The sequence below is a fragment of the Haliotis rufescens genome, unplaced genomic scaffold (genome assembly GCF_023055435.1).
Source record: "Haliotis rufescens isolate VD_foot unplaced genomic scaffold, xgHalRufe1.0.p SCAF_18, whole genome shotgun sequence".
NCBI lineage: Eukaryota > Metazoa > Mollusca > Gastropoda > Lepetellida > Haliotidae > Haliotis > Haliotis rufescens.
This window is the reverse complement of record NW_025963868.1, coordinates 7,774,489-7,798,005: the sequence shown is the minus strand read 5'-3', so window position 1 is coordinate 7,798,005 and position 23,517 is coordinate 7,774,489. Positions and strand designations below refer to the sequence as shown.

Below are 23,517 nucleotides of genomic sequence, written 5' to 3'. Positions count from 1 at the left end.
CTAGCAGCCTGAGGGAACTGTCCACATTTTGACGGAAAAAAGCACGGTTCATACGTGCCATAAATTCATGGATACAAATCTACTGGATATGTTGAACAACACATGCGCACATACACCTGCACATCGAATAGAATCATGCGAGACCAATTGTCATGAACAAAGCACATTCCTGTTTTAAGTATGGACACTCAAGACAAATGTATATCCACAGTACATATTGACCTGTCATGACTGTGAATACTACATTGTGTAAACTCTGCTCTCTACATACAGCCCACAGCCTACAGTATTAAATATCATTAACATGCAAAATAATTGTTATTCGTATGTATGATAATTACGATACGGACGCAGAATGATAAAAATTGGTGATAATATATGTCTATCGTATTATGCCATTCTAAAAACAATCGAAGTTTCTAGATTTATTTCCATTCACGAACGCTGAGGTGGTACATATATCTACCCCAGGTACGTTTTTGTATTTACAAATATTCAAACTCGTGTTGTCCGCGGGAATTTCCTTTCTAAATGATCGCGACCTCGCCCTCGATAATATTTACGATGTTTCAACACAAACTAAATTTTGAGATATCAAAGTAAATTTGTTTGTGAGCCCTACAAGCGAAAAAGAGAGACCACATGACATAGAACTGTATACTGACTGTATGATGACTATATACACAACATTCTTGGCTTTACTGGAAAGGAATCGATGCTTAAAAGGCTTAAAGAATAAACAAACTTTATATTTACATTTTGACATAAATATAACTTACATAAATTGACCATCAGTGAACCTGAATCAAGTAATCAAGTAAAAGAAGTAGTCAATAGTGAAATCAATTAGGTCAGTCAGGTAATAGTTGCTTACATAAGTTGACCTTCAGTGAACCTGGATCAAGTAATCAAGTAAAAGTAGTGGTCAACAGTGAAATCAATTAGGTCAGTCAGGTAAATGCTGCTTACATAAGTTAACCTTCAGTGAACCTGAATTAGGTTATCAAGTAAAAGTAGTGGTCAACAGTGAAATCAATTAGGTCAGTCAGGTAAAGCTGCTTACATAAGTTGACCTTCAGTGAACCTGAATCAAGTAATCAAGTAAAAGTAGTGGTCAACAGTGAAATCAATTAGGTCAGTCAGGTAATAGTTGCTTACATAAGTTGACCTTCAGTGAACCTGGATCAAGTAATCAAGTAAAAGTAGTGGTCAACAGTGAAATCAATATGGTCAGTCAGGTAAATGCTGCTTACATAAGTTAACCTTCAGTGACCCTGAATTAGGTTATCAAGTAAAAGTAGTGGTCAACAGTGAAATCAATTAGGTCAGTCAGGTAAAGCTGCTTACATAAGTTGACCTTCAGTGAACCTGAATCAAGTAATCAAGTAAAAGTAGTGGTCAACAGTGAAATCAATTAGGTCAGTCAGGTAATAGTTGCTTACATAAGTTGACCTTCAGTGAACCTGGATCAAGTAATCAAGTTAAAGTAGTGGTCAACAGTGAAATCAATTAGGTCAGTCAGGTAATAGTTGCTTACATAAGTTGACCTTTAGTGAACCTTAATCAAGTAATCAAGTAAAAGTAGTGGTCAACAGTGAAATCAATTAGGTCAGTCAGGTAATAGTTGCTTACATAAGTTGACCTTCAGTGAACCTGGATCAAGTAATCAAGTTAAAGTAGTGGTCAACAGTGAAATCAATTAGGTCAGTCAGGTAATAGTTGCTTACATAAGTTGACCTTCAGTGAACCTTAATCAAGTAATCAAGTAAAAGTAGTGGTCAACAGTGAAATCAATTAGGTCAGTCAGGTAATAGTTGCTTAGATAAGTTGACCTTCAGTGAACCTGAATCAAGTAATCAAGTTAAAGTAGTGGTCAACAGTGAAATCAGTTAGGTCAGGCAGGTAATAGTTGCTTAAATAAGTGATAAGTTATACATTTATGATAACTTTTCCTGGTAACCGTGACAATAAGAATACATCAACGATATTTGGACTTGAATGAGTTCGAGATGAGATATTTTTGCTGTAGACATTGGGACAACCAGATCTCCATATTAGACGCGTCTTGCGACAAACACAATTGTGAAAGCAACGATAATAACGACACATTCATGATCATATTTCAGTTGAAGAAACATTGCCGGTGCGAGGTACGACGGTATCCTGTTGAGAAAATGCCACACATGCACCAAAAACTAAGATGTTACACGTGGAAACCATTCATTATTGAGGTAACATTTTTTATGGTTAAATCCGTACTATGATTAATTGTATCTAGTCGGTGATGCCGATAATGAGTAAGTAAGTGGGTTTGACGCATCTTTGAACAGTATTCCAGTTTAATGTGGGAGGTAAGCCCGAAATAAATGCAGGTTTCAGACGTTTTCCTCTTTGGTGAAACCAACAAGCACGGGTAATGGAAACATGGAAACAAGATCGGGGCGAACCGGTTTTGTGATGTATAACATGATATACTTTGTATTATATTACTTTCAGGCAAACATTCGCTCCACGGACATTTTGATTTGGGCCGATGCATCCGTAAGATTCCAAAAGTCCACAATTGGACCACTCATCAAAGAAGCCAACACGAAAGGCGTCATCATGCCAGTGGACCCTCCACAATATGCAATCTCAGATCACGTACAAAAAATAACATTTGATTATTTCAGTGAACAGACATGTCATTTTGCTCAGGTGGGCGAGATGGCAGCGACTTTTCTAGTTTTTAAGAATGAGCGTTTCATCAGGGAGGCGATACTCAAGCCCTGGATCGCATGTGCATTGGATTCCAGATGCATGTGCCCTTCCGGCCCAGAGAAGCTTATAGTGTGTTATACACACGTCAGAAAATATAACAAATGTCACAGGTTTGACCAAGCAGCTCTGAATGTACTTCTAGCCAAATTGTTCTGGGGCAATGAGCAATCATTTACTCCGTCTAGAAAATACATTAACATACAGAAAGAGGATAAAGTACACTATTTTGATCACTTAGGAATATGATGTTCACTGAAATGCCCTTGCACTTGTTAAGCTTTAAGTTTTTTTCTGAAATTGTGCCTAGAGTGAGTGAGTGAGATTATGCTATACGTCACATCGGCAATATTTGAGCCATATCGTGACGAATGCCTAAAGCAGTAATGGTAGAAGTAACAGTAATAACCTGATGACATTGGTCACACTGGGGTTTAATTAGGAGGTTATTGAAAACAATCACATATTGATAGCCTTGACGTTATACAAGTAAAGTGAAATGTGGTTTAATGTTGCGCTTAAGATTATTGCATTCATGTTGTGACGTGCATGCGCAAAGTGTGTGTGTGTGTGTGTGTGTGTGTGTGTGTGTGTGTTTGTGTGTGTGTGTGTCTTTTGCTATGGCACGGCTAGGGGAACGAATATCGAATCTTCTGCTTTCCTGGCAGATGCTCTATCCACCTCACCACAGAGGTGGTTCAGATCTAATACCGTATTCGACGTAATAAGCGCCCACGGCGATATTTGCTAATATATTGGCTAGTGAACAATCTCAATTAGCACCCCTTCCGATTGATCAATGTACACAAGACGTATTTTTTCGCGTATAATAAGCACTCGTGTGTTATATGCACCTTTAATTATGGGCAATTAAATTCTGGAGAAAATATATCTGTCGTATATAAACGTTTCAGGCTGTCAGCATAAACCACGAAATTTATCCTTTAACTCTGTTTTTTTTCAACCAAATTCCCCCTATTTCTAATCTTGAGAGGGCCCCTGGCGCGTATTACGTCGAATACGGTATATAGATTCGATACTCGTTAAAGAGGAAGTTGGCTGCTCCTTTGCACAGATATTCCCGCTAATGTTTACACATAGCCAGCAATGAATATGAACTCTAATTAAACCCTTTGTCTTTCTAACTCAAGCCTATTGAATGAAATATTATGTTGAAGTCGTCAGACGATGTTTGGAGTTTTAATGAGTTCTATGATTGAAAACTGTATCTGCCTGAAAATCAGACTGAAATATCAGAGCACCGCCAACGTTTAGAACTGGAAAACATTACTTTTTCTTCGTAAACTTCCGGTGGATGTCAATCATACTTACATAAACTTGTAACAGTTTGGTTTTCTTCTGATTGGGTGAGCAAGTGAGTGAATATGTTTTGTACGCCGCCTTTAGCAATATACCATCAAAGTCACGGCGGGGGAACCACTAGGCTTCCCCACCGCCCCAATTTTCCTCTGAAACATTACTAACCGGTTAAAAAGTCCAACTGCACACCACACACAACATGTCAAGGAAAGACATCGTGACTGGTGTGTTAAATCATAAATGAAATCCAAACCATTCATATAAATTCGAAGTTTTATGTTACCTTGTTTCTCACACCACATCATATTCAACAGAGCACCACAGAGCTGTGTTAAATGCTCCGGCTACAACCAAGCCGTTGTGACTGTGTGACAATGAAGGTCATACTGATGTTCTTTTGTAGATATATAATGTACGGGACTGGTGATCCGCAACAATCTGGCAGATGCACACCAGGGCCCATAGCCTCAAACATATATTGAGGACTGTTGCAATGTAGTTCTTCCAATGGTGTTATGGTGAGCTCCGCCAGATACATTATGAGGCAACATGCAGACACTATCCCTTCAGTAGACATATTTATACATGGATAGTTCTTTTGTACTCTGTTGTAATACCTTTTCAGTATTTGGTACGTATTTAGTACACAATTCGCCTGGTTAAATACTTGACTGTAGACAAATTGCCTTCGACTACACACACGTATGGATATGTGAAATGCATATTTAGCTTGACACTGAAATATTTGTGAGGGTAGACTATTCTATTGATGCGTTTTGACAACAAAATATATACAGCCCATAAACAATAAGGGAAATAAAGAGTTGAATGTAGCTATCGTTGACTTGTATTTTTACATACCGTGTAATTTCTCGACTGTGGGACAAGTACCGTCAAACGGGTGGGGTTGCAATGAGACCTGGTTGTGGCAGGCCCAACGAAACGACACAAAGACAAGATCGTCTGATTACATTAATTGCACTACGAAGTAAATTCAAATCTGCTCCTGTTATCAGTAGAAGGCACATTTCAACATTTATGCAGTCCGTTTTAATGCAATGCGTCCTATGACGGATGTGACGCAATGGGCAGTTGCACAGATTGGGTGCAGCAAATATATAATATCTTGTCCATAAACATGACATTGGACACTGGCTTATTTTTAGATACTATGTTAGCCATAAGGGTTTATTTTAGAAAACACAATCCTCACAGTCAGAAAATGTCTGTGTTTGCCATATTTCTGAAAATTTGCCTTTTCACATCACCTTACTGTTTTTTTGCTTTACATGAACCTTATTTGAGTGATCACTAATATAATATCCCGTGAGTTATGCGGGCTTTGGATTTGACGCCAATTTTACCTATATGTCGGTCATACTACTATCAAGACAGGACACCGGATATACTCTTCAAAAAGCTCACCCATTTCCGGAATTGAACGTGTGTCTTCAGTGTGAGTAGCCCGCTAGGCTTACCAAACCACCCTCACATGATGTAGACACCACCTGCGTATATTTTGTAACCTCGACATGAATTGTCTCCTGTGTGCATCGTGTTTTCCTTGCGATGTACCTTCCACAGTAAATGTATTTAGACAAGGCTCATTGTGACGGCATACCTTCACCTCACCTCACCTCACCTCACCTCACCTCACCTCACCTCACCTCACCTCACCACACCACAGACCCTCAACCCTTGACAGTCCATTGGTGCAACAATCGGCAAACAACTAGACCCAAACAAAAGATCAACCTCCAAAATAGTGAGTGTAGTCTCACTCGAAGGCTAGGGTTAGATCCCCACATGGGCACAATGTGTGAAGCCCATTTCTGATGTCCCCTGCCGTGATATTGCTGTAATATTGCTAAAATCAGCGAAAAACCACACTTACTCACTCACTCCAGTACACTGATTGGTCATATTATGAATTTTTAGGGGCGGTGGGGTAGCCTGGTGGCTAAAGCGTTCGCTCGTCACGCCGAAGACCCGGTTTCGATTTCCCACATCAGTACAATGTGTTAACCTCATTTCTGGTGTCCCCTGCCGTGATATTGCGGGAATATTGATGAAAGCGGCGTAAAACTCACTCACTCACTTTTGTGAATCTTGGCCACTGAAATATGAATTGTCAATGCAAGAGAACAACCAGTCTAGGTTATCCGCCGAAACATAAAAAATTAGCGTTAAGGTCAAAATATCTGTTAAAATTTTATGAATGGACCACTGAAATTCATTAACACAGACATGTGCCAGTTATATTTGGAATGAACTGCGTGTGAAATGTATTATTACAGCTTAAACGAAAATTATGAACGTAATAAATCTTAGTGTGAAGGTTATTGTCAAAGTGGAACAATGAAAGTACAAACTAAATATTCTTGCCTCCAATTTTTTAAATGTCAATGAATCATGTAACGTGCTTCAATTTGCCTTCTGCATTGACAGTTAGTCTGTTCTGTGCAACGATATTCAAAGACAACACACGAAGTCCAGTATTGCTAATGGTAGCGGACGGTATATGTCTTATTACCTCTACACTAAGCTAGTATACAAACTGAATGTGTTATGGGAATGTAGGATTTTCAGGAGTATTGTGCTCCTGTCTACGTTTTTAAAGATGTTAATTGGCTAGTTCGAACATAACATTAGATATCAAGTTCAACCTGCAGCAGGGAGAGACATGTGAAATGAATAAGAAATATTTGCATTATATAAGGTCGGGATTATTATCAGCTATTGGTAGGGGAAGGGATATATAGTATACCCCATTACCTCTACAGTGAGTGAGTGAGTATGGTTTTACGCCGCTTTTAGCAATATTCCAGCAATATCATGGCGGGCGAACACCAGAAATGGGCTTCACCCATTGTACCCATGTGGGGAATCGAACCCAGGTCTTCGGTGTGACGAGCGAACGCTTTAACCTCTAGACTACCCCACCGCCCCACCCGTACCTCTACAGTGCGGGTATAGTAACGCTGTATGCGAGAAGCGCATGTCTGGTTATTTGGTTACATCAGTCACGTCATCTTGACACCGCACGTATTGTTTACACTTGTTGTGTTCGCGTCTACGTTTTTGTAAGCCCGATTCTCAACTATTTCTGTTTTTTGTTGGCTTGAATGGTTTTGATTGCATTGTTTTACTATGCATAGCTGCCTTTATTGTGAAGTCGTCTTGTCACATGCTCAAGCAATGTAACTCTACCTTCACAAGGGGGTCCGTATTGAAATGTAGATAAAGGGAACAGTTTCATGATTGTCCAATGGGTGTTTTGTTTCTATGTAGCATAGGACAAAAAGGGCAATAAGTGTCTTTCTGGAATATAGAGTTCTGTATTCATCACACGATCACAGGATGGTAAATACATGTATAGCATGGCGCCACACAACACTACTCCTTTCATTCGACGATTGCCTGTTGACGAACCAGACAATCAAGTGGACAATGAACCGGAAAAGCCAGTGACACGTTAACATATCCACTGACTCCTTTCAAAGCGATGAAAAAGATATGTTAATTTAGACTTTCGTCTGCTGTGAACACATGCAGAGATGTTGGTGCTTTTAGGTAATATGAACTCTATTTATCTATCATCGTCAGTTTGTTCCTATCCCATTAGCCTCATCAATCAAATACTAGTATCCAATGATATTTACAATCACGTTGTCGCCCATAGAGACTACAGCAGGTTTGTGACAAGTAAAATCTGAACTGACGACCTTGTAAAAGAACATAGGAAACCCGGAACGGATATCAAATTTTAATCATTAAATTTTCGTTGTGTTCGTTGAAATTCCTGCATTCTAATCAGCTGAATTGGTCATGTGATATTGCATTCATTTCCCAATGAATGTAAAAAATTAAGCCACGCCCACCGAGGCGCACTACTTTTATTACTGCGGAATGTCGGGGAATCTCAATATTACAGTCGAGGGAATTCCCTTTCTGCTCACGTGTATCGTCATGCACAGGACATTCAGCGACATTCATCAATATTCATTGTCCAAACTACCCTTTGAAGACCGCCTCCGTGGTCTAGTGGTAGAGCGTCCGCCCGGAGAACGGAAGGTCCGGGGTTCGATCCCCGGCCGCGTCATACCAAAAGACGTTAAAAGTTGGTACTTGTTGTTACCCTGTCTGGCGCTCGGCATAAAGGGGCTAAAACAAGGACTGGTCGGCTCGGAGTCAGTATACTGTGTCTGAGTGGGGTATTCATGTTAAACTGCGGCATGGTATCTCAGTGGGCTAGCACTATAAATCGGCATCAGTCCGGACTAGTACAAGCAGCCACACAAACACACACACGTACATGCACGTCGCTATATAAGTGCAATAATCTTGGACGCGACGTTAAACCCCATTTCACCTCACCTCACCTACCCTTTGAAACTGAAGGCCGAGAATGAATGAAACAGCAAACGTGCAGGCTCGATCGCCTGTTTTTTTTCTCGTTCGCCTCGGTTTACCTCGGCCATTTCTAAAAGCATTTTTCCAACTGTGTTTTCCCGTTTTCAGGGAAGTAATGTTTGAATCTGGCGGTAATTGACCATGTCATTTGAAACAGCCGCCTTCTCCCGGACATATTTCCTCCGGTTCGTTACTGTCTGACTGTTGCAGTTCTTCTCGCCTCTTGCCTTAATTGACAAGTCCTATGAGCATTGTTTTGATCCTATGCTCCGTTGATTGGCTAATGACTGTGTAGTCGTGCCAAGTTATGTGCATAAATTAAACGATCAACTGATTCATGCCACGCCACTGTATGTATTCATACACGTGGAATGTTAATCAATCTCATCATTATTGTCTGCTTTGATATATACAACTGTTTTGGGTTACACTATTGCAGATAAAACATGTTTTACGTTGTCAAATTCAATTATAAGCATTGACTGTGTATTGTTTTCGCTTCATTGAGGTATGAATCGAAAAACCGATGTGTAAACTGTATAAATCCGCGTACCTCAATGAACCGAAAAAAAATACACAGTCAATGCTCATAAATAAACTTTACCCATCATTCCTTCTTATTTTTTCGGGCAGTATAGCAGGTATTATGTTGACTGAGAAGATACAACCTAATGGACCTATTTTACAATTACATGTTGTCGCCTTATGTTTTGGCAGTCACCCATTAATCTATTCAACTTTCGGATGAGACAGAAATGTATATTTCTACTTTTTCGTCTGCAAGGAACTGAAAAATGTCTACATTGTTTGATTGACATGGAGACGGTTACTGTTGCCATGGCTCCCCGTAGAGCCTCTTCACGTTCTCATCCAGACTGATTTGGTCTGTCTTCATATCTTCCGAATGCATCTATCACACTGCCCTTTGTCCTGACTGTAGACACTTTCTGGTCATGGTCTGTGGCATCCGTCACAGAGTGCTTATGCAGGTGGACCTGACTAGATTGTAAGTTGTGCATGTCAGGTTGATTGGTATGTTAAACCTTCTGGAGTTATCTCCCTTGTACCAAAGCAGATGTTTTGAGTGAGACATAGTAAAGGGTATTTGATGGAGACCTGTCGGAGTCATTGATGCATCATGACCCTCATGATCCTTCTTCGAGCCCCACTCACAAATGGTTTGCCTGGTGAGGTACATTTGTACTTCCCACGCAAGGTACAAGTGTCAAATCTACCTGGGAGCTCGAGGGAGAACTGGTCAAGCTGCGCGACTTGGTTTCTCATTCTGTTTACTCAAGCCCTCTGAGAGGCGGAGCTTTGTTTTGGTTATAGCGCTGGGCTTTGCGAGACATTGCATTACAACCTGTATAAGATCCGCGAGTTATCTGTTAGCGTGACGTCATGAAGGCTTTATCCGACGCGGTTTAAATGAGTAGGTTCCCACCAATAATTGGGTTAATTTGATGTTAAATATCCATTTTTTTCTTCATCCCCTAATGATTCTAGAACCATATGGTTGAACTGTATGTGAATTATTACAACACTAACATATACATAGAAAACTACACAAAGGAGCATACTGGTATTCCTTGTGACCTCACTATTCTTGGCATATGTATGTTCATGTTCTACATTTCTACCTTGCACAGTGTTCCTTGATTGTTTTCCTGTTTTGACACATACAGCGATGCCAAAAACGAGAATTATCAGAATGAGTGGGACAACGTCCTCTGAAATAATAATGGGTGTTTGATTCATCCGCTCGTTCCATTGCCACTTGTGTCTGCTTTTCCATTGACATTGACTGAAGTGTATGATAAGGCGTCACAATTGGGGTGATTCGAGCCGCGATGTCTTTGAATCACACTCAATCCCCACAGGTAGATAATGGACGATGCGAATGTGTTAATGATGACGCTGGCTCAAAACAGAGGGGCCAAATGAATCAAATTCCAACAAAGAAACTGTACCCGGAATTGATGTTGCAGGGTATGCCCATATTGCTGGCGACATGTCCAGGTTAGGTTCAGTTGACACAAGGAATGGACCAAAAGGAGAATCGATGTCTTCTGATCACAAACATGCCACACAGGTAGACGACGGATGTTATGCATGTATTAAGGATGACACTGGCTCACAAAAGAGGGGCCAAAATGAATCAAATTCCCATAATGAAATCGTACCCAGAATAGATGCGGCAGGGTAACCTTATATCGGGGGTGTTAGGAACAGGTCAGGTTCAATGGATAAAGGATGGATCTTAACAGAATATCATTGCACTTTATGCCAGTGTGAATAAGAATGGAAAGAGGCAGACGGTGAGTGTGGCAAGATAGACAGTATGTTATAACCATGTCATGTATGGAATATACTGTACACACAATCTGTACACATTTTATACAAAAACAGAAATGCCACATATTGATATTCCTTGTAATTGTCTAACTTGTGTGCATTATGTTGTTTCTTTGTTGTTTAACGCCAAATTCAGCAATATTCCAGCTACACGTATATGTCCCCTGATGGCGGAACCCTGGGGAACCCTATCCTAATTATTGTTCAATTGTCATTACCAAACACCCTAGCACCTCATAACCCAGGGTAACCATCAATGAGCAACTCCCCTCCCTGCCTCTGTCTGTAAGCTGTCGAATACCACCCGGCAAGCCGGTAAATAAAGTATTAATAATTGTGATAACTATATTTTCAAATTATGTCAGGGGGCACGGGTGGCCCAGTCGTCTAAGGCGCCGCGATTCGCTGTGCAGAGTTGCGTCCCTTGGGCACGCCAGAAACCTATGATTGTGGGTTCGAATCCCGGTTCGCCCCGATTATGTTTCTAGGTTTGTCAGCACCATACCCGTGCTCGTGGGTTTTACCGAAGAGGTAAACGTCTGAGACCTGCATCACTTCGGGCTTTCCTCCCACATTAAGCTGACACGCCGCGATATAACTGGAATACTGTTAAAAGCGGCGTTAAACCCAACTCACTCACTCACTTAAATTATGTCAGGCCCAACAGACATTGCGTCAAACTGAGCACTCCATACATGCACACATCCTGGTGGGAATATTAAATATCTCCCGCTGTCCGCCCATATCTCCCAGCGATAATTTTACTTTCCTATGTTTAACAGCTGCAAACACGGACATTCTTTCAGGCTTCTATTGTGCCCAAACCTTTTATTGGTGGTTATGTATTGACCAGGGTTGAATGGATTGATATGACAACTGCACGAAAGCAATGAACAGATCACAAACATTTGACAGGAAAACTATATAAAAAACAAGTACAAATGAACAGATGAGTGGGTATTTCGAAACACTGAGCTTACATTCAGACAAGATTAGCTGCAACATTTATGTTATTAGACGTACAGGTGTCACAAGCTGTCGTGTGACGAGTGCTGGTGCCGGGGTCAAGTTGAAAGCTATCAACAAGTATAAAACGCATCCTAAGTACAATCATATGAAATCTATCAAATGCTAGTGGTAAATGTAAAGCTAATTTCAATGGAACGATGAACACATTAATTATTGCAATTACACATCTTTGAAGCAAGTAATAACCATACATCATAATGTATTTTATAACTGTAGACGTAGATTTAGATCGTAAGGTATATCGTCTGTGTTCTACATCTTTGAGACACATAGTCCTTTTGAAAGTTGCTAATGCGTTACATTTCGTAACTTAAACGGCAAAGGTGAGACCAGTACAAGCATCCAACTTTATTCATCAACAGCACGTTTGCCTTTACTCACATTTCGTTACTGGTGGACGTATCTCGACAGAACTCCAGATTAACGCTTCCAAAAGTATACTCATGTCGGGACTCGAACATATATATTCACAGTTTGACACTTAACCCGCTAGCTTACCAAACGCATTATGTTTCGTTCGTTTGTTTGTTTAATTTGTTTGTTGTTGAACGCCGCACTCCGCAATATCTTAGCTATGTGAGGCGGTCTGTAAATAATCGACTCTGGGCCAGACAATCGAGTGATTGACATCATGAGCATCGATCCACGCAACTGGGACACGATCAACCAAATCAGCGAGGCCGACTACCCTATCCCGTTACTCGCCTATAATTCTACCCCACTTACATGACTTAGGCACCACCTGCGTGCTATGGTGTAACCTCGACATGCCAATGACCTCGACATGAATTGCCGTTTCGGATGTATCTTGAATTGCCGTTTCGGATGCATCTCGAATTGCCGTTTCGGATATCTTCCACAGTAAATGTATTTAAACAAGCTCGACTGGCATACCTTCACCTCATCTCACCACACACCCTCAACTCTTAACGCTCCACTGGCGCAAACGTCGGTAAACAACCAGAACAGAAGGAAAGAGTTGTTCTTTAGACATTTCATGATAACACAAGACCTATTTAGGAGCTTTGATTTAGAATGGATTGGACTCAACCAATAGAGAGAAAAGACTGCACGTCATTCAAGTTCTCGATGTTTTCCACCTTATCGCCTGTGTCCATTGTCAATACACTATCGTGCCCAATGTAATGTGTTATTGAACTGATTCAATGTATTTTTCATAAATACGGTCAACATTGATATCGTTTTGAATACTAATACATGCAAACACAAAAGGTTTAAATATACATCACACGTCAGAGAGTCACACGAGGAAATATGTGCATATGATTCATTGTGATTCAAATTATCCTTCCCTAAAGGCCCGTTCTCGAGAAATTGTTCATTTGGCCATTACATTAATGTTCGGTAGTATTCACTACTTGTCGTTATTTCCAGCAAATGTACCACGAAAACTTTGATTCTTAAGATTGAGCATATTCCTTCAAGTCCAATTCTGTACAAGCATTTGATTTCTCTACTTTTTTTATACGTTATCCCACATTTCAAATTAACAGAAAACCCTAATTACCTCACCCATTGGCATTGGTCCCGTGGTGACCACAGATAAAGTTACATCTTTCAAGACAATTTGTTGAAAATGAAGCAAATATTTAATTATGTTTACTAGAAAACAAAATGTGAAATGCTGGACCTACATCCAGAATAGTAGATGGTAGACATGTGGGTGAAATTTTCAAATGTGATGCATCAGTGGCACAAAGTTATGTCTGATGCATTTCTTTACTTCAGACGGAGATGTAAAATGGACTCTTACAAATTTCTTATGAAAATTGTTAGGCTTTTCGTTGTACATTTTAGCTAACCTTCTGCCAATTGATGGTGGGTCTAATGGGTCTCATTTCTTCTCGGAATGGTCGGATGGATGGACATGTATAGTTCCATTTGATATAAGGGTATCGATTAAAGCGTTTCCCGAATGCAAAGAACTTGTGAAAAACATTGTGAAAAAGTGAAATATGTTATGATGGACATTACATGATGTGTAACAAGCAGCGTTCAACGTGCAGGACTGTGACAGTGAAAACATTCTGGGCATTCGTAATAGGTGTTGTGTTTGATAATATCTATACTGCTGCATGTAGGATTAGGTGTGCATTTCTCCACACAGGTAAAATGTGCAATGTGCAATGAGAATGCTATTATCAACGTGTTCCTGTGTTTTCATGGAAAGATCCCATGTGAATTCAACCGTGAACACTAAAACTACATTGATACATACATTATCTATTATGCAGGTCCGTCAATGCATCCTGTGAGAGGTCGGTGTTGGTGTCGATTATTAATAGAACTCCGTCAGGACAAAGTTGGAAATTACGCCATTAAGATCAATACAATGTTATACAACCATGCGAGGTACAAAAGAGTATCACGACCTGAATAAGTGATAATATTAATTCCGTCTCATGTATTATGGCTGGGTATATAGTCAGCTTGTGGCAGCTACTGTAACGACAGTAGGAATACCAGTTAGAGTTTGTATATTCACTGGTGGGCAGGAAAGAAAATATTATTTAACAAAAGAAACCGTGTTTACGTTTAGATCCTGACCCTGATCATTTTCATATAAATTGCCGACGCAAGATCAGGGTAGTGTCGCCCATGGCCTGATTGTTCAGTGAATGTACATTTGAGACTCGCTGTTACATTACAAATAGTTATAGAATGTATTTTCTAAAGCGTCTGTTGTCAAATACATGAATAGCTTCTAACATTCCATCATTGTGAAGACTGTCAGTCAGATCGAGACGCACTGTCCTGTTCGAGTTTACTTTTGTGAATGTGGTAAGGCTTATTTTGTTTGAGCTATAATTTTTATCATGATTTTCTCACCATCTTCTTACTGGTAAATGTTAGCAAGTATCTGTAGTTGATGTCCTCATTTGGGACAGTGGTAGAACATTCCATTCATTCAAATTCAGGCGAAATGATTGATTGGTGGAATATAGATTGAATTTGCCTTTACGAATAAAACACGGACGGGCTAACCATTTAAAAATATCATTTCTTAATCAACAACAATTACGATGATAAACTGAGATAATAGTTTATGCTACAGTCAACAGTCTTCAAGGTCAGACCATAGTTGAATCGAAATCTGTCAAACAGTGGTTGTTCTTAATGATATTGGACCCCTTGTTAGGCATTGTTATGATAGGAAGGCCCGACTTCCTGTTAGTGTTGTTATTGAAATAATAGAAGCTTAATAGGAAGGACCAAACGACCAAGCAGTTGAACACAATGTTCAATAATCGAACCCAAACTGTTTTGCCTGTTTTGATTCTCTCTCAACTGTTCTACTTTATTTTATGAATATTAATTCTCAACGTACTAGGGCTTAGTACTTGGAGAAAATATGTGAGAACGAGTGAAACCAGGGTCTTGTTTGAAATGTTTCGTGAAAGTCAGTATATGTGTTTGTGTTAGTTAGGTGTAATCAAATGATGATAATCAAGGAATGATCGGTTGAAACTGTAACCAGTCCGTACAACACAGTCGTATCCTTCACATTACTGTTATAAATAATGAACTAATTATGTACGTATGTATATATGAGCGCAGTGGTGTTTCGTCACAATGTTTCAGTAAGGCTATAAACGTAGAGTGTGCACTTTGGCATACGGAAAAGTGTGGACACACAGTTTAACGTACGCTTGTTTTTTTCCAGATGCACGTAGTTTCACACACAAGTGGAAGTACATGATGTTTTCCTGACTTTAATGTATATGATCAGTTATATTTAAAAAGATGGTTCTGAACAGAGACATATATAAACTTCATACTGTGTAAGGGGGTGGGGGAGATTGGAACTCAGTATCAGTTTCGGTAAACATGTGGCACTAATCTATTATCGATATTGTTTTCCTTTTCAGTCCTTTTTATTGAAAATCACGTCGAGACAGGATCAACATGAGTGAATGAGTGAGTATGACGCTTTTAGCAATATTCCAGCAATATCACAGCGGGGCACACCAGAAATGGGCTTCACACATTGTACCCATGTCGGGAATCGAACCCGGGTCTTCGGCGTGACGAGCGAACGCTTTAACCACTAGGCTACCCAACCGACCCTGATCAACATGACGTAAACAGATATACTTTGTGATGTCATTGATTAATTTTATGATGTTACTAAATAATTCGTCAACATTGTACATAATACCAAGCACTGTTTTGTCTGGTGCAGTGCGGCTGCAAACAAACAAGATGCTATAAATCTTGAGGTTTGAAAAAGTTTGACTTTCTTTTCTTAAACCACATGAAAAGGAAAACAGTTATATTTCAACTCATTATCTTGCTTACCTTGACCCATATGCATAACCAAGATTACCCTCATTCTACAGATGGAGTTCACTGGAAGAAGAAACAGTCTCGGAGTACGCATCCTCCTTGGTATACTTTTGAATCAAGTTTCGAAAAGTACGTAGAAAAGAAAAACAATTATATTTCGACTCATTGCATCAAATACCTGTTCGGAATAAACATTGTTTTGTGTGATAGGTAGTTTACGTGCAGTAAGCGATATTCCAGCTATAGCACGGCGACCTGTGTACAATCATTGTTGTCATGGGCAAGTCTAACGCTGTCGGGGTAAGATCACACACAATCAGCAAGGTCGCCGATATTCCCCCAAGGTCGCCCCTTTCAACAGAATGACTCTTAATGTTAATGTTCCAGGTGCTACAGAGCTTGTGTGTCCACAGATAGGATTTTTGGACTCGCCGGTAAACCTGAGCTGTATTGGCAATGGAAGTACACACTCCTACATCCAGCCATCAGGGGGCGTTGTGACCTTATGTAACATGACCACTGCCAAATGCCTACCTGAGGCGATGGTGACTGTACCGAACTCTTCCTAGGGTAAACCAGTCACACGCAGGAAACTGGACTTTCTCAATTGGGGATTCTGTGTCAAGTTGTCTAATGGCAGTTGCAAGTAAGTATGTTTTGGATAAACAAAAATGTTGAATGTCAGTCTCCGACTTTGCAATATTGTTTTGAACTTGATCCACAACTTTATAAATCATCTAGCTTTAGCTGCGGAAAGATTTAATTATATATCGCGTATCTAATGACGAAACGTACCTTTGGAAACGTTTCTGATAATTATCAAGGATATATCATACTCGACATAATAAGCGCCCAGGGCGCTCTCAAAGTATGAAATAGGGGGCTCTTATTAAAATATTATTTTGGTGAAAAACAACAGGGTTGAAAGATCGTAATATCTTTGGTTTATGCTGACAGCCTGAAATGTTTAAATACGACAGATATATATTTTCCTGAATCTAATTTCCTATAATTAAGGATACATATAACACACGTATTATACACGAATAAATAAGTCTTGTGTACATTGATCAATCGGAAGGGGTGCTAATTGGGATTGTTCATTAGCCAATACATTAGCAAATATCGACGTGGGCGCTTATTACGTCGAATACGGTAATGACTGTTAAAATATATATATTGCAAATGGAAATGATAGTATTGCAAAGCTGGAAAGAAAATGGCGCTCACGGTTTTCACCAGCGCACAGACACAAAACCTCTATGTGAACTAAAAATAGAAACTGTTGCAGGGAAATGAAAAACGAAAAGAAAAACAAGATGTTACTGTTGCTTGAACATGACACCGTTAGTGAAAGTGAAACATTTTGGGTTGTACAATACTTTGCATGGCAGCGTATAATCTAGACAAAATATTTCTGAATTATTGGTATGACATGGTATCATGTATTTTAGGAATGTACATGTATACATATACATGTATGTATGTATGTAAACGGCAGTTGTTTTGTGTGTGTGTTTTGGGACAAAATAATACTCTTGTTGAATGATGTATTTCAGAACTTCCGTCTTGTACTATTTTGAGTAAACGGACTGCAGAGGAAGTGACAATACGTGTACAAGACTACCATTGTCCTGATTCCATTAAACTTTATATGGACACTGGAAATTTGACAAGAAGACTATTGAATACATCATCTACTAGCATTACTGGCGGCATGTTTGAAACCACAGTCAATGAAACAACATCGTTTGAACAGACAAAGAAGTTGGTCTATGTCTGTGGAGACAAGAGTTCGGAAATTGCTTGCGAAGGTACTAAGCATGCATTCATGCATGTACAATACATTGGGTTGAGGATGATGAGTGCATGGGTGATGTAAAGACACATTAACGTTATAATACCTTTTTCAACAAATTCATCGAACAAAATTTGTTTTGTTTGTAATTATACTCACTGAGAGAGAAGTAAACGCACCAGTCTCTTTGGATGACGACGGTGTTCGCAATGCCAATTCTCGTCTCTAGATATATAAAAATCCGGTTATCACTGGCTTGGTTTGTCCTTTTTTCACAATCAAGCTGACACGCCATGACATAACTGAAATAAGCCTAATTTACTATGTCACTTTTATTATAGTTAGTAGTTACCACAAGTAAGGCGATCTTGTATACCATCACACACATGTAAGGGTTGAAACCTACATCGTATCGATCAGACAAACATCATCCCAAATGTAATTATCTCGGTCAATTGAAGCATTCGGTGCACCACAATTTCTTTCTTTAAATTCAATTTAGAACGAAAATCAGATATGAGTATTTAAGGTTGTCCATGTTGCTAATAACGATATAGTGTTCACGTGTATCTGTGGCTTCCTATGTGTTTTTTCTCAGTGTCTTATTTTTTCTTTATCTTGTAGTAATAGTCAATGTAAAATAGAAATATGCTTCACTACAGTAACAAGGGGGAAGGCATGAAAGTATGTTGACTTGTAGACATGTACAAAATATCAACTGAAATTCAAAAGCATGTGATTTATTAATATATAACAGAGTCCAGTGTTTTAACGATCACCGCATATGTGTCAACAGAGCCCCACATTTCAAAAGAAAATGATAGATCGGCGACTGGTCGATTTCTTAATAAGTATTGAATTATACTGAAAATAAATATTTCTTTATAGATAGAGCACCACCGATACAGAAGGTCCCCAATAGTAATATCGTCATCCCAGTAGTTGTGCAAGTTGTGTTCCTTATCGTCATATACGTCATCGCCATCATCATCTTCATCCTCCGAAAAAGGAAGAACAAGAATCAAAAGGCTAAAAATCCCGACCCGCAACTACCTTTGTATTATGCCGACGCCTGTGTGCACTATGCAACTGTTGATGACTTGAGTGTCCCAGAAACAAAGACAATGAAACAGGTCTTAAATTTAGAAATGGTCGGGGGGGTATATTCACTTGTTGCTGACAGACGTGCTGCCGACAAAGGCACACAGGGAGATGACACAGCTACAACCCAAGACACAGGCTACTCTGAAACTGTTGAGGACCAACAAGTGCAACAACACCTAGGGTAATGCAGGGAGACCTCCCTCTCCAAATTGATGCTGCAGGATATTCAACTGTTGCTGACAGACAAGCTGCAGAAACTAGAGAGAAGACACAGCTAAACCTTTGGACACGGGCTACTCGGAAACTGTTGAGGACCAAAATGGAGCCGAACCTAGTATAAGACAAGGAGACATATATGCAACTGTTAACAGGAAGAAAGTCACGCATCTACCACCAGCATAGTGCAAACCTTACATGACAACCGGGTGGAATCGTATTAGAATTTAGAATTTGAAGATTTTGATTACTTGGTGTCATTATCAGGAACTCAATTTAACTGTTATTGGTATGTGTAAGCAATGCATAAATGCCATTGCTCGAAAAAGCAATGATACTGTTTGTATAATATTTGCTGGACGTGATAATATGTGTAATGCAAATATTATTACATCTATCTCTTTTTTTATCTTAACCCTAATAGCTTTGTTTTGTTAATCTATATCATAGTATCTCGCATTTGTACTTTATTTTATCTTCCAGCAGTGGAATTGTGTCCTGACAATATGTAAAATGTATACAATTCAAAACATGACAAGTGATTGTATTATACTTATATAGCATATAAATAATCAACAGATGACAATCGATTGTTTATTTGCACACATCATTCTCATTGATCCAGGTTCTATTTGGTGCACATGGAACAGTAGATTTTCAAGATGAAGGTCATTGGTGCTCAATATCTTGTATGTCCACCATTAGAGTTCAAACCCGACTGGTATCGTCGTCCCATGGAAGCAATAGGATTCCGATTTGTGGCCTGGGAGATGTTCACACACTCTTCTGGAGAGCTGTGTGGTTGTTGTTGACGTGTTTGCAGTGATTGATTCCGTGCATCACATAAATGTTCGATTGTGTCTAAATCTGGAGACCTGGATTGCCATGGTTGTTGTGAGTCTTGCCTTGTAAAGTCGGGCGTTGTTGGAAAATGACGTTCGTTTGCACCAAGTCTCTTCTACCAGTGTTGGAGATGACAGCCCACATCGTCACACTGCCACCACTAATATGTGTGCAGGTTCGGGCATAACTTTCCTTGCGCCGTCACCCATCGGCACGTTATCATTGGATCCAAAAACACTATCTTCACGATTGCCTGATAACAGTTCCATATTCACAGCAGAAGCAAACGTCATTTTAACAGCACTAAAATGTATCAATAACCAATCTGAACAAAAACAATTTATTCTTTATCACTTTCATGCCTCCAGGATATTAAAAATATGTCATGTAAACATCAATTTTTAATCCAAATTGTTGAATTATTAAATGATATCGCAACTGGCCAATATGACATAGTCTTTTGTTGGTTACCCAGCCACGTTGGTATCATAGGTAACACAATGGCCGATGCTGCTACAAAAGCAGCTTTAAACAAATCTGTGACACCACTTCTTATCTCATACATTGATTATAAACCTGAAATTAGATGTTACATCCGAGATCTTATGCAAAGGAGGTGGAACACCCAAGTAGGTATAAATAAATTACGTGAAATGAAACCAAATATCGGCTACACCTACGTGGGGTGTTTGGGCATGGCTGGGCCATATTTGAAGAGGTCATTTTACGACGATGTCATATTGTCCATTCGAGATATACCCATGAATATTTATTAAAAAGGTGAGGATCCACTATTTTGTATCCCTTGTGATGAAAGAATCACAGTCAAGCATGGCCTGCTTGACTGTATTGATATTTCCATTATTAAATATTGTAGACTCATTTCTCTTCAGATGTAATCTGATATTATCATGAGAAAATATGATGACATGACTGGAAAGGAGAGATAACAAAATTGAATGGTTTGAACTGTGCAAAGATACAATAATGCTCTGATTGTGGCAAGCTGTACTCAATAAGTATTATTACATTTGGATGATTAGGGTACAGGTAAACACACACATACATACATACACACATACATACATACGTACATATCCAATGCAAACTACATCGAATTGATGTCAGTCATTGGCCATATAATGATTACATAATGTTTGAATTTCAGATTTTGCACCTTGTAATCCCGAATTTAAATCATACCCTGTCAGTATAAAGGATATTTGTAGGTTGTCAAATGTGCACAGGAAACTCCATACACATATTCACAGTCAAAATGTGACGCACACAAGGAAATATATTATCTGCTGATACGATTGTCAAACTGGGGTCAATAAAGTTTGAACTACCTGTGTATAATTCAAACAACAATAAAAAATAGAAGCATTGACAAATGTCAATGAACCATGCATTCGTTCCAATCACCCTGGTAATAACAAAACAATGCAAGGTAGGACTTGTATAATGGAAGAATGGATGCAGTATAGTTGAGGAACACAACATACACCAGATGGAACATATATACCTGTGTGTTGGAAGGGGTGGTAACGGTGAACACGGAACGGTTATGTTTGAGAGGTAGAACCTGATTCCAAATAAATCCTAGGCTGTGTTTATTGTTATATACATTAACCCCCTACACACACACACACACACACCCTCCGCTCTCTCTCTCTCTCTCTCTCTCTCTCTCTCTCTCTCTCTCTCTCTCTCTCTCTCTCTCTCTCTCTCTCTCTCTCTCTCTCTCAAACGACGATATTAAGTATTTGTAAGCAGGATGACATTTGTGGCCAGTTAAAATCATTCCTGTTCACTGTCATCTACCTAGAAGGGCATTGTATGTGTATACATACAGAAACATACACACAGACATACACACACACACATACACTAAACACATACATAAACCTACACTCACGCAGACACACAGAAACACAAATATACTCACACACACACATACACTAACACACATACGCAAACATACACACAGACACACATACACCAACAAACATGCATAAACATACATTGGGAATCTGGTTTTCCTTGTGAAAAACCTTCCACACTAAATGTATTTAGATAAGCTCGATTGTGACGGCATACCTTCACCTCATCTCACCACACACCTCAATCCTAACGCTCCACTGGCGCAGCCGTCGGCAAACAACTAGGACAGGGTGTTGTTCTATATACAGTTTATGATAATAGCAAACTTATTTAGGAGCTTTGATCTAGAATGGATTGGACTCAACCAACTGAGAGAAAACGCTTCACGTCATTCAAGCTCTTGGTGCTTTTCACCTTATCGTCTGTGCCCGTTGTCCATACATTATGGTACCCAATGTAATGTGTTATTGAACTGATTTAATGCATTTTTCATAAATACGTTCCACATTGATATCGTTTTGAATACTCATACATGCAAACACAAAAGGTTTAAATATACACCACCGTCAGAGAGTCACATGAGGAAATATGTGCATATGATTCATTGTGATTCACGTACAGTATGTTTTATGACAATTTGAATCAGGGTAGATGAGATAAGAAATAGCACGTTCCTTCCCTATGTGGGCACATGCACCCGATTGTAAAACTCGATCGTCCAACGGCTTTAGAAATTAAACTTCCCTAAAGCCGCTTTCCTGGACATTCTCGAGAATTGTCGGTAGTATTCACTGCTTGTCGTTATTTCCAGCAAATGTACCACGAAAACCTTGATTCCAACATTTAGCATAATCCTAACCACATTCATGGAAATCAAGGAAGAACGTTCTTCGTATTCACAAAAGGGATTTGAGACAAGTGGGAATAATAATACTATTTATTAAAGGATTTGCTTTAATGTTTCAATCTTTAAAGGGAACAAAGTTTAATATTGTATAAACATTTGATTTTTTCTCCTTTTTATACACCTTATCCCACATTTCAAATTAAAAGGAAAAACGTAATTACTTCATTTGTCACGTGGTGACCACATATACAGTTACATCTCAATCAGATAAGTAGAATGTAACACCAGTTAGGCTTTGTATATTCACTGTTAGACAGGAAGAAAATATTATCTAACAAAAGAAACCCGATCATTTTCATATAAAGCGTTGACGCAAGATCAGGGTAGTATCGCCCATGGAGTGATCGTTCAGTGAATGAACATTTGACATTCGCTGTTTTGTACATTACACACAGTTAGAGAACGTATTTTCTAAAGCGTCTGTTGCCAAATACATGAATAGTCTATAACATTCCATCATTGTGAAGACTGTCAGCAAGATCGGGACGCACTGTCCTGTATGAGTTTACTTTTGTGAATGTGGTAGATTTTGTTTTGTTTTAGCTACTTAAAATCGTCATTATTGTCTCAGCATGTTCGTAAT

General features: G+C 39.3%; 2 protein-coding genes and 1 long non-coding RNA gene across 6 annotated transcripts in view; all 3 read left to right on the top strand.

Annotated features, from left to right (window-relative positions):
• Nucleotides 1-4,910, top strand: part of LOC124149689 — a 35,937-nt gene extending 31,027 nt beyond the window's left edge. For all 4 annotated transcript variants that reach the window (XM_048398155.1, XM_046521429.2, XM_046521428.2 and 1 more), the window contains 2 exons: nt 2,127-2,231; nt 2,497-4,910. In XM_048398155.1, coding sequence (XP_048254112.1) covers nt 2,127-2,231; nt 2,497-3,006 — 615 coding nt within the window. In that variant the 3' untranslated portion in view covers nt 3,007-4,910. The remainder of the gene's footprint in view (nt 1-2,126; nt 2,232-2,496) is intronic.
• A 9,705-nt stretch (nt 4,911-14,615) lies between these two features.
• On the top strand, nt 14,616-16,416 carry LOC124149699. Its single transcript, XR_006863137.2, has 3 exons — nt 14,616-14,676; nt 15,765-15,813; nt 16,236-16,416. It is a non-coding gene; the product is annotated as an uncharacterized LOC124149699 (long non-coding RNA).
• A 1,329-nt stretch (nt 16,417-17,745) lies between these two features.
• On the top strand, nt 17,746-20,530 carry LOC124149692. The gene is made up of 2 exons (XM_046521432.2): nt 17,746-17,996; nt 18,869-20,530. The coding sequence occupies exons 1-2, from the start codon at nt 17,837-17,839 to the stop codon at nt 19,267-19,269; spliced, it is 561 nt and encodes a 186-aa protein (XP_046377388.2). The 5' UTR covers nt 17,746-17,836; the 3' UTR covers nt 19,270-20,530.
• The last annotated feature ends 2,987 nt before the right edge of the window (nt 20,531-23,517 follow it).